The sequence below is a fragment of the Triturus cristatus genome, chromosome 2_1 (genome assembly GCF_964204655.1).
Source record: "Triturus cristatus chromosome 2_1, aTriCri1.1, whole genome shotgun sequence".
Lineage (NCBI taxonomy): Eukaryota > Metazoa > Chordata > Amphibia > Caudata > Salamandridae > Triturus > Triturus cristatus.
The window spans coordinates 31,420,727-31,440,025 of record NC_140581.1 but is presented as its reverse complement, the minus strand read 5'-3'; the positions used below and the strand labels follow the sequence as shown (position 1 = coordinate 31,440,025).

The window sequence follows — 19,299 nt, the reverse complement described above, 5'->3', positions numbered from 1 at the left end:
AGCACCAGTAACCCTCCAAGAATCGTGCTGACTCATCCACTATATAAGGGCACCAGTACACCTACCAGAGCCATGCTGACTCATCCATAATATTAGACACCAGTACCCCTTTCAGAACCGTGCTGACTCATCCATGATTATGATATAAGAACACCAGTACCCTTTTCAAAAGCGTGCTGACTCATCCATGATATAAGAGCACCAGTAACCCTCCCAGAATCGTGCTTACTCATCCATAATATAGGAGCACCAGTACCCCCCTCCCTGGGCAGTGGATTCATCCAAGATATAAGACCACCAGAACCTCTCCCAGAACGGTGCCTACTCATCCATGATATAAGAGCACCAGTAACCCTCCAAGAATCGTGCTGACTCATCCATTATATAAGGGCACCAGTACACCTACCAGAGCCATGCTGACTCATCGATAATATTAGACACCAGTACCCCTTTCAGAACCGTGCTGTCTCATCCATGATTATGATATAAGAACACCAGTACCCTTTTCAAAAGCGTGCTGACTCATCCATGATATAAGAGCACCAGTAACCCTCCCAGAATCGTGCTTACTCATCCATAATATAGGAGCACCAGTACCCCCCTCCCTGGGCAGTGGATTCATCCAAGATATAAGACCACCAGAACCTCTCCCAGAACGGTGCCTACTCATCCATGATATAAGAGCACCAGTACCTCTCCCAGAGCCGTGCTGACTCATCCATGAACCACAGCCAAACTGCTTGCGGCTCCTTGAGCTATCCTACATAGGCTAACTCTTGTACTGCCGGCCTAACCAGGAAATTTAGTAATATCAGGACTAGCAGATCCCGCGCTTTAAAGGACTGTCATTTTAGTAAACGTTAAAGAACATTACATTATGTACCTATGTCCAGAAAGCTCCTTATCCAAGGTCTAGTGTTGTCCCGTTTGGACTACAGCAATCTGGTCTATCTGGGAGCCCCCGAGGCGACCATCACGAAACTCCAGCGGACTCAGAACGCGGCAGCACGCCTGATTACCAACACCCCCTCCAGAATATCCGCCAAACCAGCCCTCAAAACCCTGCATTGGCTCCCTGTGCGCCAAAGGGTGCACTTTAAGGCAATGTGCACAACACACAAGCTTTACAACGGATCTGGTCCAGCGATCCTAAGCAAAATGATCACTCCGTATACAGCAACCAGATCACTACGATCTCAAAAGGAGAATCTAGTCTACATCCCCAGATTCAAAAAAGCCCGCACAGGAGGTCGACAATTCTCCGTTCAGGCGGCTAAGGGCTGGAATGCACTGCCTCGCGCCCTCAGACTGGAATCCAACTACCTTGCTTTCCGCAAAAATCTTAAGACCCATCTGTTTCCCAAATAACACCCTTCTGTCACCTTCCCTCTCAATAGGAATTCAAGTTTTATAGCGCGGGGATGCCCTTGGGTCACCAGGCGCTTTAGAAATCGCTAAAATAAAAATAAATAAATAAATATCCAAAATGCTATTATTAGGTCCGCACCCTGCACTTTTCATCTCCACACCCTTAGACTGTCTAACAACGTCCTTTGTACTCCAATGTTACCTTTGGGCTTTCTTTTTTACTGAGATTTTCTCATTTTAACGTGTTAAAAAAATGTAATGTACGATTGTAAAGGTTTTAATTAACTGCACAATAATCTTTTTTTTTTTTTTACTCATCCATGATATAAGAGCACTAGTAACCCTCCCAGAATCGTGCTGACTCATCCATGATTATGATATAAGAACACTAGTACACTTTTCAGAAGCGTGCTGACTCATCCATGATATAAGACACCAGCACCTCTCCCAGAACGTGCCTACTCATCCATGATATAAGAGTACCAGTAACCCTCCCAGAATCGTGCTGACTCATCCATGATTATGATATAAGAGCACCAGTACCCCTCCCAGATCGTGCTGACTCATACATAATATAAGAGCACCAGTACCCCTCCCAGAGCAGTGCTGACTCATCCATGATAATGATGTAAGAACACAAGTACCCTTTTCAGAAGCATGCTGACTCATCCATGATATAAGAGCACCAGTAACCCTCCCATAATCGTGCTGTCTCATCCTTACTATAAGAGCACCAGTACCCTTTCCAGAACCCTGCTGAGTCATCCATGATATAAGCGCACCAGTACTCGTTTCAGAACCCAGCCGACTCATCCATAATATAAGAGCACCAGTACCCCTCCCAGAGCCGTGCTGGCTCATCCATGACATAAGAGCAGCAGTATCCCTCCCAGAATCGTGCTGACTCATCCATAATATAAGAGCTCCAGTACCCCTCCCAGAGTCCTGCTGACTCATCCATAATATAAGAGCACCAGTATTCCTCCCAGGATCGTGCTGACTCATCCATAATATAAGAGCAGCAGTATCCCTCCCAGAATCGTGCTGACTCATCCATAATATAAGAGCACCAGTACCCTCCCAGAGCTGTGCTGACTCATCTAGAGCAGAAAGTGAACAACAATCACTCATGAATTATTCTTACCGTTGTCTCCGCCTCCAAAAGACCAGACGGTCAGTCCATCCTGAGACACCGCCACCGTGTTGGAGCTGCCGCACGACACCTGGCCCACGCCGCTAATGTCCCTCACCAGGGTGGGGATGCTCCGGCTCTGACTGTCGCGATGCCCTGTAGAGATGAGCAGACATGTGCTTGGTATTTGTAGGGTAATATGATTGAGCCAAGGGGATCTGTGGACCACCGGATAAATTACTTAACTATGGGAAACAGTCCGATGCTCACCTAGGCATCTAAAGACTCCTTCCCCCACGTGTAGAGCTCTGGCCACGCCTCCGCGCAGGTCTGATGCTCGAATAGGTGACCAGTCTCCTAGGTGTAGCCCTCTCAGCATGGATCCGGGCAGGTCCGATGCTCCCCGGGGAGTCCTATTCCTTCTAACCCATATGTAGCGCCCTCAACATGCATGAAAGCTGGTCTGATGCCTGCCTACTGGAGTCTCGTTTCTCCCAGGTGTAAAGGTCTTAAAATGCACAACAAGGGGCCTGATGCTCACCTAGGCATTCACAGACTCAGTCCCCCATGTGTGGAACTCTCACCATGCATCTAAACCGGTCTGATGTTCACAATAGCATCCAAAAGCACCCTCCCCAAGGTGTAGAGCACTCAACATAAACAACAACAGGTCTGGTGCCCACCTAGGCATACAAGGTCTCATTCTCCTCAAGTCTTTAGCTCTCAACAGGCCCTCAGCAGATCTGATGCTAACCCAGGCATTCAGCTTTCCCCACACAACCAGTGGCCACATTCACATGCACTTCAGAAGGTCTGATGCTCATATATGCATCCAAAGTCTCAATATATAGATCACTCAACGACATCCTAGCAGCTCCTATGTAGACCTACGTATCCAAAATGTACTTCACCCCAGGTATAGAGTTATCAACATGCACTACAAAGGGTCTGATACACAATTAGGCATCCAAAGTCTCCCCCATAGGTGTAGAACTCTCAACATAAAGAACAGGTCTGATTCTCACCTAGCTGTCCAACAGCTCCCCCTTTCCTGAGGTGTAAAACACTCAACATACACCCCAGTAGATCTAACGCTCACCTAGGCATCCAAAGTCTCCTTACCCCAGGTGTAAGGCTCTCAACATGCACCCAGGAGGTCTACAGCTCCTCTACACATCTAAAGTCTCCCCTCCTGGTTTGGGGCTCTTAAAAAGTACCCCAGTAGCTCTGATGCCCCAGGAAGCATCCAAAGTCTTATCAGCTTAGGTGTACAGCTCTCAACATGCACCCCAGGAGGACATATGCTCACCTAAGTGTCCACCATCTCCTCCTCGAGGTGTGGAGCTCTCAACATGCACCCCAGGAGGACTGGTGCTCACCTAGTTGTCCACCATCTCCTCCTCGAGGTGTGGCACTCTCGACATGCACCCCAGGAGGACTGGTGCTCACCTAGGTGTCCACCATCTCCTCCTCGAGGTGTGGCGCTCTCGACATGCACCCCAGGAGGATTGATGCTCACCTAGGTGTCCACCATCTCCTCCTCGAGGTGTGGCGCTCTCAACATGCAGCCCAGGAGGACTGGTGCTCATCTAGGTTTCCACCATCTTCTCCTCGAGGTGTGGAGCTCTCAACATGCACTCCAGGAGGACTCATGCTCCTCTAGGCATCCAAGGCCTTCTCACCTTAGGTGTAGAGGTCTCACTATGCACCCCAGGAGGACTCATGCTCACCTAGGTGTCCACCATATTCTCCTCAATGTGTAGAGCTCTCAACGGGCACAAACAGGTTTCATGCCCACCTAGGAATCCAAAGTCTCATTTCCGATTGGTATAGGGCTCTCAACATGCACCCCCTCAAGTCTAATGCTCACCAAGGTGTCCACTATCTTCTCATTGAGTTGTGGTGGACTCAATGTGCACCCCTGCGGGTCTGATGCTCACCTATGCATCCAAAGTCTCTTTCCCCTAGGTGCAGAACTCTCAAAATGCATCCCTGCAAGTCTGATGCTCGCCAAGGCATTGATATTCACCTCCCCCCAGGTGTAGAGCTCTCAACATAAAGAACAGGCTTGATACTCACCTAGCTATCACACGTCTCCCCTTCCTTGAGATGTAAAACACTTAACATGCACCCCAGCAAATCTGATGCTCACCTAGGCATCCATAGTCTCCTTCCCCTAGGTGGAGAGTTCTCAACATGTACCTCTGCAGGTCTAATGCGCACCTAAGCACCTAAAGTTTCCTTACTCTGGGTGTAGAGCTCTCAACATGCACTCCTGAATGTCTGATGCTCACCTAAGCATCCAAAATCTCTTTACCCCAGGTGTAGAGATCACAAAATGCATCCAGGAAGACTAATGCTCACCTAGGCATCCACTATCTCCTCCTCGAGGTGTATAGCTCTCAACATGCACCCCAGGAGGACTGATGCTCACCTAGGTGTCCACCATCTCCTCCTCGAGGTGTGGCGCTCTCAACATGCAGCCCAGGAGGACTGGTGCTCATCTAGGTTTCCACCATCTTCTCCTCGAGGTGTGGAGCTCTCAACATGCACTCCAGGAGGACTCATGCTCCTCTAGGCATCCAAGGCCTTCTCACCTTAGGTGTAGAGGTCTCACTATGCACCCCAGGAGGACTCATGCTCACCTAGGTGTCCACCATATTCTCCTCAATGTGTAGAGCTCTCAACGGGCACAAACAGGTTTCATGCCCACCTAGGAATCCAAAGTCTCATTTCCGATTGGTATAGGGCTCTCAACATGCACCCCCTCAAGTCTAATGCTCACCAAGGTGTCCACTATCTTCTCATTGAGTTGTGGTGGACTCAATGTGCACCCCTGCGGGTCTGATGCTCACCTATGCATCCAAAGTCTCTTTCCCCTAGGTGCAGAACTCTCAAAATGCATCCCTGCAAGTCTGATGCTCGCCAAGGCATTGATATTCACCTCCCCCCAGGTGTAGAGCTCTCAACATAAAGAACAGGCTTGATACTCACCTAGCTATCACACGTCTCCCCTTCCTTGAGATGTAAAACACTTAACATGCACCCCAGCAAATCTGATGCTCACCTAGGCATCCATAGTCTCCTTCCCCTAGGTGGAGAGTTCTCAACATGTACCTCTGCAGGTCTAATGCGCACCTAAGCACCTAAAGTTTCCTTACTCTGGGTGTAGAGCTCTCAACATGCACTCCTGAATGTCTGATGCTCACCTAAGCATCCAAAATCTCTTTACCCCAGGTGTAGAGATCACAAAATGCATCCAGGAAGACTAATGCTCACCTAGGCATCCACTATCTCCTCCTCGAGGTGTATAGCTCTCAACATGCACCCCAGGAGGACTGATGCTCACCTAGGTGTCTACCCTCCACTCCTCGAGGTGCAGAGCTCTAATCATGCACCCCACAGGTCTGATGCTCACCTAGGTGTCCACCTTCTTCTCCCCGAGGTGTAGAGCTCTCAATATGCACCCGCAGGTCTAATGCTCACCTATGTGTCCACCATCTTCTCCTCTAGGTGTAGAGCTCTTAACATGCACAAGCACTTCTCATGCCCACCTAGGCATCCAAAGTCTCATTCCCGAAAAGTATAGAACTCTCATCATGCACCCCAGCAGGTCTAATGCACTCCTAGGAGGAGGACAAAGTATCCTTCACACCAGGTGTAGAACTCTCAACATGCATGACAACAGGTCCAATGCTTGACCAGGCATCTAAAGTCTTCTTACCCTGTGATGTACAGCTCTCAACATGGACCCCAGCAGGTCTAATGCACTCTTAAGAGGACAAAGTATCCTTCACAGCAGGTGTAGAACTCTCAACAGGTCTGATGCCTGTGTAGGCATCTAAAGTCTTCTTACCCTGTGATGTACAGCTCTCAACATTGACCCCACCAGATCTAATGCTCGCCGAGGCAAACCGAGTGTCCATCCCACACAACTGATAATCACATCTACATGCACTCGAGCAGGTCTGATGGTGACCTATGTGTCCAAATTTACCTTTTGCACTGGTTAGAGCTCCCCACCCACACCCAACAAACAGGACTCATGCTTGTAGGAAGCTGGCTCTTTATATAGTATATCAAAAAGAGATATACTGTATAAAGAGGCCAGGTATCCCTTATGAGTGTCAATCAAAATACAAAGCCCTAGTTATATAACACACAGCTATGCCAACATTGTAAGGAAATGTCACACTATTTCTTCTTCTTCGTGGGACAGGGACTGATATCGAATCATATACCCTCCATGTGAGTCTTTTCTTAAAATTCAATTTATGTTTAAATTCAATGTGTAACAAATGTTCAAACAAAAAAGTAAGATAAGTCAAGGAAGTGCCTCACGTAAGCCATACCCTGTGAGTGGTTGGCGGGTACTCACCAATTAGCTCACTGTGTCATCTTCGGCACTTCCCAGACAAAAACGAAAACCAACTTCCAAAAATATATACGTGAAATAGAGAGCAGTGTGTCATGTGCGTTATATTTGTCCAAGTCCAAATAAACCATTCCCTTGAGACCCCCCCTTGAAAGAGGAGACCACTTGTGGTACTCCCAAAAGGTTAAGATTGAGTAACAGAAACACAAAACATCCATCTTTAATTTTTGTTGTGTCCGTACTCATTTAAAACAACAGTGTCCTGTTTAGATCATTTTAACCTGAGCAGCCGTATGAGTGGGCAAGTGCTTGCTCTTGCAATCCCGAGGTGCTCTAGGGGGTAGTGTGGTCGAGCCGCCTTAGGCTTATCAAAGAGGAGCGTTAGACATCTGCAATATACACTAGGTCAATAAACGAGGCACACACCTCAATTTATAAAAATAACTTGTATCTTTATGTAAGTTTTGGCACCAAGGCCATCAAAATCAGGTAAGTAAGTTTCGAGATAGAAATACTTTTAGGTTTCAAAAGTCGACACTTGCAATTTCCAGAGGCGGCAATTGTATCCTAAAGAGGAAAAAACAAACACTGCATACAGGTACTTCACGGCGACTTTCAGGACTATCTCCTGGACCTAATGTACGTTTGGGGAAGGTCCAAAGCAGCACCACCAGGTCACCTCAGGCGGCACTGGGGTGCCCGGGTGCAGAGATGCTTTACAGCATCAGGTGCCCAATGTTATCCAAAAGGAGAAAACATGCACTGCGTTTGGGCACTTCATGGCGACTTACGTGACCCATGTCCTGGACTTAAGGTGAGTATGGGGCAATGTCCAACTTCACACTAACAAGTCACCTCGAGAAGCTCTGAGGCATCTCGGTGCAGAGGTGTGTTATGGTGTAGGGTGCCCAATTTTAGTCATTGGGGATCGGTCCAGTCAGAAAGAGGCTGCAGGCTTGGACTGGGAAACCAGTCAGGCTGAGCCAACAAGGAAGCTCAGATCTCATGATCCTTAGGAATGTGGGGACACCTTTGGAATACTTCTACTCAGGCCTGGGGCGACGGGTGAAGAGGTGTCTTGAGGCGTCAGGGTTTTCACAGCTTAGTCACTTGTGGTCAGCCGGATGCTGCACAAAGAGGCTGCAGGTGGTGTCAACAAGTCTCCTTCTTCCCCGGCAAGGGGGGGGAGGCTGGTGGACCATGCTGGCACAGTTGGCCCACTTCATCTCAGGCTTGGCGCGATGGGTGCAGTGGTGCTGACCGGTGTTGGGTTTACGTGGTCCGGAGTGCGCACAGTTTTTTCTTTGGTACCTGTAGGGTGCAAGGAAGCAGCTCCACTGCGCCACAGGAGGTCACGAGTCTTGGCAGAAGCACCGGTAGTCCTCCCAGGCTTTTGGAGGCACAGTAGCTTAAAGTATGAGCACCAAGTCAGTTGCTTCTTTCTTCACAGCTCTTTAGTCCTACTTTGTTTAGGTTGGCAGAATCTGATTTCCTGGTGCCAGGGGCTCCCATAAATACTAGGGGCCCGATTCACAGAACAAACTTAAGACTAAATCCTAAACTTAGTACCATTCTGGTATTCACAGAATGCACTTAGTACTTCTGGTATTCACAGAATGAACTTACTACTTTTGCTATTCACAGAATGAACTTAGTACTTTTGCTATTCACAGAATGGATTTACGACTCCTAAACTTACGTCCGCACTCGGGTCGGAAATTCCGGCCCGGAGGCGGAGCTTCCGGCCCGGAGGCGGAGCTTCCGGGCCGGAGGCGGGGCTTCCAGGCCGGAGGCGGGCTTCCGGGCCGGAGGCGGAGCTTCCAGGCCGGAGGTGGGGATTCCGGCCGATTTAGCTATGGCTGAAATCTCCACCTCCGGGCCGGAAGCTCCGCCTCCGGGCCGGAAGCTCCGCCTCCGGGCCGGAAGCTCCGCCTCCGGGCCGGAAGCTCCACCTCCGGGCCGGAAGCTCCGCCTCCGGGCCGGAATTTCCGGCCCGAGTGCGGACGTAAGTTGAGGAGTCGTAAATCCATTCTGTGAATAGCAAAAGTACTAAGTTCATTCTGTGAATAGCAAAAGTAGTAAGTTCATTCTGTGAATACCAGAAGTACTAGGTGCATTCTGTGAATACCAGAATGGTACTAAGTTTAGGATTTAGTCTTAAGTTTGTTCTGTGAATCGGGCCCTAGGTTTAGGGGTGTTAGCAGAGTGTAGGGTAGTAGCCAATGGGCTACTGACCTCTGGGCTCAATACACCCCATATATGACCACTTCCTGTGATAAGTGGGCATAACCCTGTCCCAGAGTTCTGATTTTCGCCTTCACTTAAAGTAGCCCACCTTATGGGTAGAACTAGCCTGAAGCTGAACACGGCTCTCTGACTACATATTTTCATGCCTGTCCATGCAGCAAATGGTCCCTGGAAAGGCCAAATCTGGCTGTAAGGGAAGCCATAATACTTCAATGGAGTCAGTGTGGGTTTATTAATATGAGATATTTGATACCAAACATTCATAGTTTTAGTGAAGCCATCATGTAGTTGGGGAACTTGTTTTCACCAGTGACCAGCACATGTCCTTAAAATGGCTTCCCTGGTCACTTGTACTGGCAGTAGTGGGCCTGGCCACTACAGGGCCAAATCTGTCCATGCAGATATGCCCACACGTGTAGTGTAGTGCACTCTGCCTTAGGGCTGTGAGGCCTGCTGTAGGGGTGACTTAACTATACAACATGCTGTGTCTGTAGGCATGGCACACAGGCTGTGTTCCATGTCGTGTTTTCACTTTCTCTCTGCACCGAGACACACAGCCTACGATGGCAGTCTTCATGAGAGTGGTGAGGGGTTCCTTAGGGTGGCACAATGCATGCTGCAGTCCTTAGGGACCCTTTTCAGCACCCCAGGACCTAGGTACTAGGAGTACCATTTACCAGGGACCTACAGAGGGTGATAAAGGTTTTGCCAATTTGGGAAACAATTGTACAGTTTAGGGAAGGAGACCTGGTACTGGGGACCGGGTTAGTAGGAACCGAGTGCACTTCCAGTCAAAATTGTATTGAATACCAGGCAAAAAGAGGGGGTGACCATGTCAAAAAGGGCACTTGCCGACAATGCTCACCTAGGCGTCCATAGTTTACTTCCCCAAGGTATAAGCTGTTCACATGCACCCCAACAGGACATGCCTGATGCTCACCTATGTGGGTGATGTCTTCCTCCGCCAGGTGTAGAGCTTTCAACATGCAAGTAAGCAGGTCTGATGCTCACCTGGGTGACCAAAAGCTCCTTCACCACAGGTATCGAACTCTCAAGGATCCCAACATGCACTCCAAAAGGGCAGGTCTGATGCTCACCTGTGCGTCTGAAGTCTTCTTCAGCCACGTACAGAGCTTTCAACATGCAAGTAAGCAGGTCTGATGCTCACCTACATGTCTAAAGCTTCCTACCTTAAAATGAAGAGCAGGGCACTCAACGTGCACAACAGCAGGTCGGATGCTCTCAACATGTACAACAACAGGTCCCCAGTGCTCGCACTCGGGAGAGGAACCGGAGAGGGTTGCCCCCTTTCCCCATTGCTCTTTGCCCTGAAGTTGGAGTCGTTAGCAATGTGGATAAGAAAATATCCTATTATCAGGGGACTAAAATGGGCTGAGGAGTGGGAGGATCGTATTTCGTTATATGCTGACGAGATACTGTTATATCTGGCGTCACCCTGTACCTCCCTGAATAGAGCATTGCATATCTTTATAGCATTTGGGAAATGCTCTGGCTATAGTATAAATTGGTCCAAATGTGTTGTCTATGTTCTGTGTGGCAAAATATCTGCACTGCCACTGGGTATGAAGAGTAGTGAAGCCAAAGTGGGGTGAAAGCAACTGGGGATCTATGTTTCTAAGGATTCAACCCTTTTTTATGAACCGAATCTCTTGCCCCCGCTGCAAAAACTAAGGGGCATATCATCAAGGGCCGGCGATAATTATCGCTAAGCGCATTTAGCGCTATGATAATTATCACCGGGTAAAGTGGAATTTTATCGCTGAGATAGCGTGCTATTAGCAACGCTTATCTCAATCGCGATAAAATTCCAAGCACAACTGCCAAATGTGAGATTATCGCTGGAAATCCAGCGATAATCTCACAAAGTTTGGCGATAGCTTGATGATAGGGCAAGGCATACTTAGCCATGATATCCACCTTCCATAGGATATCATGGCTAAGTCAGTCTTGGGGATTTAAAGAGCAGAAGGTAGTAAGGAGCACTCTCGTTTGTGCGAGTAGTTTGATTAAAGATTGAGGCTGTTTAATAAAAAGTTCTTTTGGAGGGTGCTGAGGTACAACATCCGAAGTCACTACGGATGTGTAATAAGTGAAGAACAAAAGGAAGTGGGAAAACCCACTGAGTACCTCGCACCGTTCACTGTGCGGGACAAAACCCCTAAATATGTGTAGTCAAAATATAGGTTTCAAACACATATATCATTAATTGTAAACCAATAGTCTAGTGTTAACTAACAAACAATTTAAACCTTAAATATAAAGAAAGACCAAAGATATTTCATTGTCACATGTATATTGTTGGTTTCACAATATATTGTACAGTAAACAAAAACATCTTGTGTGCATTATACAATTTTTCATTAAGGAAAAAAACGAATCAAGCGAATTGCTTTTATCTTCATAGATGTCGAAGCCCAATGCATTTCGGGATTTGAAGTATCCCTTCGTCAGGGGCAATCTAGAATGAAAACACAAACAGTAGTATATCTCTAAATGGAAAATAATCAATTTCCTAATACAGGTCTATCTGATGGTACATGGGTAGGAATACATTTGCTTGGACAATACATGCTGTGCGATGGTAATGTTAATGGGTGAGTGTACTGGAAAAATGGATGATATGAACCAAGTCGATGGTCTGTTCAAGATTCACCGTGAAAGAGTCCAGAGATTGAGATGAGGCTTGTGAATTGGTAATCAATGTGCACCATTCGTATCAAAGTCGAGTTAGCAAGTGCAGTGAAGAAAGCCGTAATGTTTTCCAAGTCTCGTGATAGGGGGGGGTCAAAGGTGACTACACTGAGGTGTACATGCCGCACTCTTTTCATCGGTTCATTAATATTTATCACTTTATTCAGGTATTTTCCACTGGTTGGTTACCTTTGATCACCGTCCCCTGATTACGGAAAATATCACAGTCTTTTTTTACTGCACATGCCAACTCTACGTCGACACGATCGTTTCACCTTTGACCCCCCCTATCACGAGACTTGGAAAACATTACGGCTTTCTTCACTGCACTTGCTAACTCGACTTTGATACGAATGGTGCACATTGATTACCAATTCACAAGCCTCATCTCAATCTCTGGACTCTTTCACGGTGAATCTTGAACAGACCATCGACTTGGTTCATATCATCCATTTTTCCAGTACACTCACCCATTAACATTACCATCGCACAGCATGTATTGTCCAAGCAAATGTATTCCTACCCATGTACCATCAGATAGACCTGTATTAGGAAATTGATTATTTTCCATTTAGAGATATACTACTGTTTGTGTTTTCATTCTAGATTGCCCCTGACGAAGGGATACTTCAAATCCCGAAATGCATTGGGCTTCGACATCTATGAAGATAAAAGCAATTCGCTTGATTCGTTTTTTTCCTTAATGAAAAATTGTATAATGCACACAAGATGTTTTTGTTTACTGTACAATATATTGTGAAACCAACAATATACATGTGACAATGAAATATCTTTGGTCTTTCTTTATATTTAAGGTTTAAATTGTTTGTTAGTTAACACTAGACTATTGGTTTACAATTAATGATATATGTGTTTGAAACCTATATTTTGACTACACATATTTAGGGGTTTTGTCCCGCACAGTGAACAGTGCGAGGTACTCAGTGGGTTTTCCCACTTCCTTTTGTTCTTCTCTAAGTCAGTCTTGGAGCAGGAATAAGGAAAGTAGCAATAACAGAGGTTATCGCTACTTTCCTTGTCGCTCTGCAGGTTAGCGGGCCCATTGATAATTGGAGAAATGTCGCTTAGCGACATTTCTCCAGTTATGTCAGGGCAGGAACGCCCACTTTGCATCTCATTAGAGATGCAAAGCTGGGCGTTCAGTAAACAGGCGCTAATGCAAGGATTCACGCGATAGCGTGACCTTGCTGATAAGACGATAAAATTATCGCCGCTTTTTCGTCCGAAAACGGACGCAAAAGCAGCGATAATTTTATATGATATATTTTTTGATGATATGCCCCTAAGATCTGATGTCAAACACTGGAAATCCCTCCGGCTGTCCCTGTTAAGGCGAGCTGCATTATTCAAGATGAAGGCCCTACCACGTTTTTATATGTATTGCAAAATTCGCCTCACCCGGTTGGGGCAGACTCGTATAAATCCATAGAAGGCATCCAGAGAGAGCTCCTGTGGGTGGGGGAAGTCACCCAGGATATCCATTCAAAAACTCACATGTGGGTGGTATGATGGGGGGAATGCGCTCGCCGACTTCAAAAGATACCACTGGGCTGCACAACTAACAGCAATTAACCAGTGCATTTATAGGCCCCCGAGGGACCCCGTATATCAAATGGACAGATGGCTGCTTCCAGGGGGGGATTCCATGGGGGGATTTTACAAGAGTGTTATACATCAATCCCACTAAATTGAAACTGACGGGCCCCACAATGCATGCGGTACAGGGGGGAACAACCTTTACAACGCAACTTTTACACCGCACTACCATTACAACGAAACTTTTACAACGCATGCGATGTTACAACGCATGCTTTTACAACGCAAGTCTTTACATCGACTTGCACTAGATGGCGTGCTAACATTAGAAATAGTGTAGTTTACTATCCAAACACCTTCCCTACTACAACGTGGACTGGAGTTAGAATAGTAAATTACACATTTCTAATGTCAGCACGCCATCTAGTGTATGTCGATGTAAAGACTTGCGTTGTAAAAGCATGCGTTGTAACATCGCATGCGTTGTAAAACTTTCGTTGTAACAGCATGCATTGTAAAAGCATGCGCTGTAACGTTATACATCCCGGTACAGGTATTGCGTGTAGCTATGAAACGTTTGGCTTGAGAGGGTAAAACAACATGCGCTACCCCTCTCTGGGTCGCGGATCTCTTTGGCAACCTCAGAAACACTAAGGGTTTTGATCGATGGGATTTGATCGGCTTCTCTAAGGTTGGAGATCTGTGGAAGGCAGTAGAAATAGTCACCTTTTCTCAATTGCAAAGGGAGTATGACCTTGCCAACACCGAATATTTCAGATACATACAGATTAAACACGCACTACAGACGGCAATAGTTAGGGGAGAGACGCCACCAGAATCCTCCCTGCTAGAAGAGAATCCTAGACCAGTACATGCCAGAGAAAGCCATTACTTTGACTTATAAGAAACTAATCAATAACCTGTCTGATCCCCTTCTCCGGCTTCGATCTAAAGGGGAACATGACGTGGAAGGGCTACAAGACGAGGAATGGCTTGAGGCACTGGCTACCCCAAGGAGGTAGCTATCTCATCTAGGTTGACACTGATACAACTGAAGGTGATTCACAGAGTCTATCTTGTGGGGCCCAGCGATGGTAAAGATGGGCTATAGAATGGAACCAGGATGCATGAAAAGGTGTGGACAGGTGGGAACCTTTGTACATATACTCTGGGAATGTACATATATGCAGACGTACTGGTCTGAGGTTACAAAATGTATGGCAGAAGTGATGGGATGTGAGATTGACTACAATATAAAGTTGTGCCTCCTGAATATATGGGGCCCTACTGACCTAAACATCAAAGAAAGAATATGGGTGACTCTTGGTATGATAATTGCAAAGCGCAACGTTGCAAGATTGTGGAGGGTGCAGGAGCCACCGTCCCTAACAGCGTGGGAGAGAGCTATGGATTGCTGAATGCTGACTGAGAGGACAGTGTATGAATCTAGAGGGTGTCCCAACAAGTGGTCACAGATTTGGGAAAAGTGGAATACTTACAGGGGAGGAATATGCGAGCCCCCTCAGCAGAGACATGGGCAAGAACCAGTGTAGACCGACAGGACAACTTGTTGAATGTATTACCACCATGATATTGACAAGCTCTGTAATCTATGAGGAACAGTTAACAGAATTGGGACACCCTTGATAGCTAATGTTTGTAGAGTGTCTGCTCTGTGTAAACTTGTCAACAATAAAAAGAAATTAAAAAAAAACATGTACAACAACAACTCTGGTGCTTTCTTAGGCATCCACAGGTGCAAAGCTCTAAACACACACATAAACAGGTCTGATCTCCTCTGGATGAGTCTCCTCCCCCCACATGTAGAGTTCTCAACATGCACAACAGCAGGTTTGGTGCTCACCTTGGCGTCCAGAGTCTCCGTTCCCTCAGGTATAGAGCCATCAATGTGTACAACAATAGTTCTGATGCTCAACTAGGCATCCACAGATGTAGAGTTCTTAAAATGCACCCAAACATGCTCACCTAAACGTCCAATGTCTCCTTCCCCCGCATGTAGAGTTCTCAACATGCACAACAGCAGGTCTGGTACTCACATAGGCGTATGAAATCTCTTTCCTCCCAGGTGTAGAGCTCTCAATTCGTACGACAATAGGTCTGATGCTCAAATAGGCATCCACAGATGTAGAGTTCTCAACATGCACCCAAATGCTCACCTAAGTGTCCAATGTCTCCTTCCCCCACATGTAGAGTTCTCAACATGCACAACAGCAGGTCTGGTGCTCACCTAGCGCGTCCGAAGTCTCCTTCCCCCCAGTTGTAGAGCTCTCAATTCATACGACAATAGGTCTGATGCTCAACTAGGCGTCCACAGATGTAGAGTTCTCAACATGCACCCAAATGCTCACCTAAGTGTCCAATGGCTCCTTCCCCCACATGTAGAATTCTCAACATGCACAACAGCAGGTCTGTTGCGCACCTAGGAGTTCAGAGTCTCCTTCCCCCCAGGTGTAGAGCTCTCAATTTGTACGACAATAGGTCTCATGTTCAACTAGGCGTCCACAGATGTAGAGTTCTCAACATGCACCCAAATTAATCACCTAAACGTCCAATGTCTCCTTCCCCCACATGTAGAGTTTGCAACATGCACAACAATGAGTCTTGTGCTCACCTAGGTGTCCGAAGTCTCCTTCCCCCCAGGTGTAGAGCTCTCAATTCGTATAACAATAGGTCTGATGCTCAACTAAGCGTCCACAGATGTAGAGTTCTCAACATGCACCTAAACTAATCACCTAAGCGTCCAATGTCTCCTTAGCCCACATGTAGAGTTGTCACATGCACAACAGCAGGTCTGGTGCTCACCTAGCGCGTCCGAAGTCTCCTTCCCCCCAGGTGTAGAGCTCTCAATTCGTACAACAATAGGTCTGATGCTCAACTAGGCGTCCACAGATGTAGAGTTCTCAACATGCACCCAAATGCTCACCTAAGTGTCCAATGTCTCCTACCCCCACATGTAGAGTTCTCAACATGTAAAACAGCAGGTCTGATGCTCACCTAGGCGTCCAGAGTCTCCTTCACCCCCAGGTGTAGAGCTCTCAATTCATACAACAATAGGTCTGATGCTCAACTAGGCATCCACAGATGTAGAGTTCTCAACATGCACCCAAATGCTCACCCAAGTGTCCAATATCTCCTTCCCCCCCATGTAGAGTTCTCAACATGCACAACAGCAGGTCTGGTGCTCACCTAGCGCGTCCGAAGTCTCCTTCCCCCCAGGTGTAGAGCTCTCAATTCGTAAGACAATAGGTCTGATGCTCAACTAGGCGTCCACAGATGTAGAGTTCTCAACATGCACCCAAATGCTCACCTAAGTGTCCAATGCCTCCTTCCCCCACATGTAGAGTTCTCAACATGCACAACAGCAGGTCTGGTGCTCACCTAGGCGTCCGAAGTCTCCTTCCCCCCAGGTGTAGAGCTCTCCATCAGAGGTAACTGCAGCACTATGACGGTAGCCAGCTGACACGCACACCACCACCTGGAGAAGAGGGGTAGAGATACTGTCACCTCGGTACAGGTCACACATGATGCTCTAAAGAAGGTGGCTGTCAAAGAGTCACTTCCAAGACCCGAAGTCTAGTCTGGGCATTTAGGCTAACATTTATTCAGGGTTGAGTCACTTTGGATAGCCACACAAAGCTCGATTTGTATGTCTATGCGTGGCTGTGTAAAAATATGCACTGCCATGCGTTACCTTGTGCCAGGTAGGCATTACATGGATGGAGCATGAGTGTCCCCATGAATCCACCCATGTATTTCTACACAAACCCATACTTATAAAGATTTATAAAGACTAGTGCGGGCACACTCTGAATGGAGTAACCAGGTGCGCTACGAATCTTTTTATCATTATTATCACTTGCACACATGAGTGTGCACTGAAATGTTGAGCCCACCTGAGGCAAATGTGTGTTATTTCCCCTCTTTCCTTGCTCTTGGCATGTGTGCTGCATCCTGTTTCCTGCATCACACACTCAAAGAGGAAAAAGCCTCAAAGGATCGTTTGAGGAGGAAGGCATCCCTTCATACACGAAAACTGCCCTGACCACTACACAGGCACCCTTGCAATATGACGCATGGCTGTGTGTGTTGTAGCCAGGCAGCCACAAGTGTGCCAGCACCAAGAGGGAGCAGAACTGTGTCAATTCCTTGAAAATAGAGCAAGTTCTGCTTTCTCCCTTTCACGCAGCGCAGCGCAGCGCAGCAACTTCACTTGCGCTGCGTTGTCTGAAATGTTAGTAGCTATGCCCCTTAATGTCTGAGCACAGGGCGTCAGTACAGTACCCTCATTTTCTGTCAAGTTGAGGGGTCCTTTTAGGAGAACCATACACAGGGTGCACCTATACCAGACCTCACCTCACACTGGTGGTATAGTGTCCCCAGGGCTGTCCAATGGAAGGCATCCATATTCAGACAGCTTCTTTAGAGTGTGAATGCTCCTGTGAGGAGACTTCCATGCCTTCTAAGCACTCTGCAACACTTCAGATAAGCGCTGTGAGATGACCAGGATCCCACACGTTTTTGGCGTGCTTTGGAACATTTTTGCTGCTGTCCATCTGACACCATACATTTCCACTTATCTTCTTGGGAGCTACCAGTCGCGTTTTCATCCCCGGTGTAGTCCTGGTACCCGTATGCATCTGCTGCTGAAAACTACATGACAAAGCAGTAACCGTACATTTCTGCTCCCAGATCCCAGCTACCTCTCCTATCACTCGTTGACTTTAGGCCTAACTTTGGACCTGTACAACCCCAGCTGCTTTTCGGCTTCGTTCTTGCTATATCATACATACAAAGATACATACATACATACATACATAATGGCATGGATTGATCGATGATGGGGTTCTATCCAGCTTTCTGACTAGATTAATTTTGACTTATAGTCCAATTAATGGCAACTTGCTGTTTCCAGTGTCCTGTCAGTGAGGTCCAGCTGCTGCTGTTGAGTTTACCATGAAGAATTGATGTTCGTGATGGGTCTCTGAGCAGCATGCTGCTCCCCGCGATCATCTTTTGCTTTCCGCCCGCACTCTGGTCCACCCCGGGCTTGCCCGTTTGCTGGGGAGGGTGCTGGCGGCATTGAGGCGCATTCTGTTCCGGTCTGACGGGGGCGGAGCAGGAGGAGGTCGGTTTGCGGGCTACTCACTGCTGCCTACAAAAGCTGCGTGTCATTGCCGTCGTGCAGTGGACGCGCCTAAGGCAAGCCTGTCCGCGCCCGTCCGCGCCTGTTCCGCGGCCAGCGCTAGCCATGCTGCCGGCAGCATGCCAAATGACCCAGTCCAGTGGTTCAGGGCTCAATTACTTAACCTGCGACATTACCATTGTGCCTCGCCGGCTAAATTTGATTTCTCCAAAACCCCTTCACAATTTACCTGTGCTTCCGGCCTATACACTTTCAAAATCAACCCTTCGGTGCCCCTTCCTTCTTCCCCTTCCTCCTCCGGCCTTCTTACTGGGAACTTTAACCCGGCCTCCCTTGCTAATGCTGCCTACTTAACTGCAGATCGCTCCCCCGCCACTCTGATGATATCTGGCTCTCCCTCGATGTCCACTCCTGGGATCTAATGTTTCTGATCGAAACATGGGTCAGGGAACTTTCCAACCCCGACATCACCTTGGCTGTCCCTAACGGCTTCCGTTTTGTTGGGATAAATAGGGCAGACAAGAGGGTCGGAGGGGGGGTTGCAGTAGTCTTGCACGCCGGTTGGGAAATTTCCTATAGGCAACTCCTGAATATTGGGCCTGTAGAGGCCATGTACTTTAGCATCACTATAGCACCTCAAGTTGCTTTGTCCGGAATCCTTGTCTACAGACCCCATAACTCCCCGCCCCACTGCCTATTAGAACTTTACAATTTAGTCGCTGACCTGTCCCTCAAACACTCCTA

At 47.5% G+C, this 19,299-nt stretch overlaps 1 protein-coding gene across 7 annotated transcripts in view; it reads right to left on the bottom strand.

Annotated features, from left to right (window-relative positions):
• LOC146863653 (putative E3 ubiquitin-protein ligase HERC1) overlaps positions 1 to 19,299 on the bottom strand; it is a 1,482,062-nt gene that overhangs the window by 1,314,910 nt on the left and 147,853 nt on the right. For all 7 annotated transcript variants that reach the window (XM_085627737.1, XM_085627739.1, XM_085627735.1 and 4 more), the window contains exons 6-7: positions 16,791 to 16,887; positions 2,513 to 2,656 (exon numbers count right to left, since the gene is read on the bottom strand). In XM_085627737.1, coding sequence (XP_085483863.1) covers positions 2,513 to 2,656; positions 16,791 to 16,887 — 241 coding nt within the window. The remainder of the gene's footprint in view (positions 1 to 2,512; positions 2,657 to 16,790; positions 16,888 to 19,299) is intronic.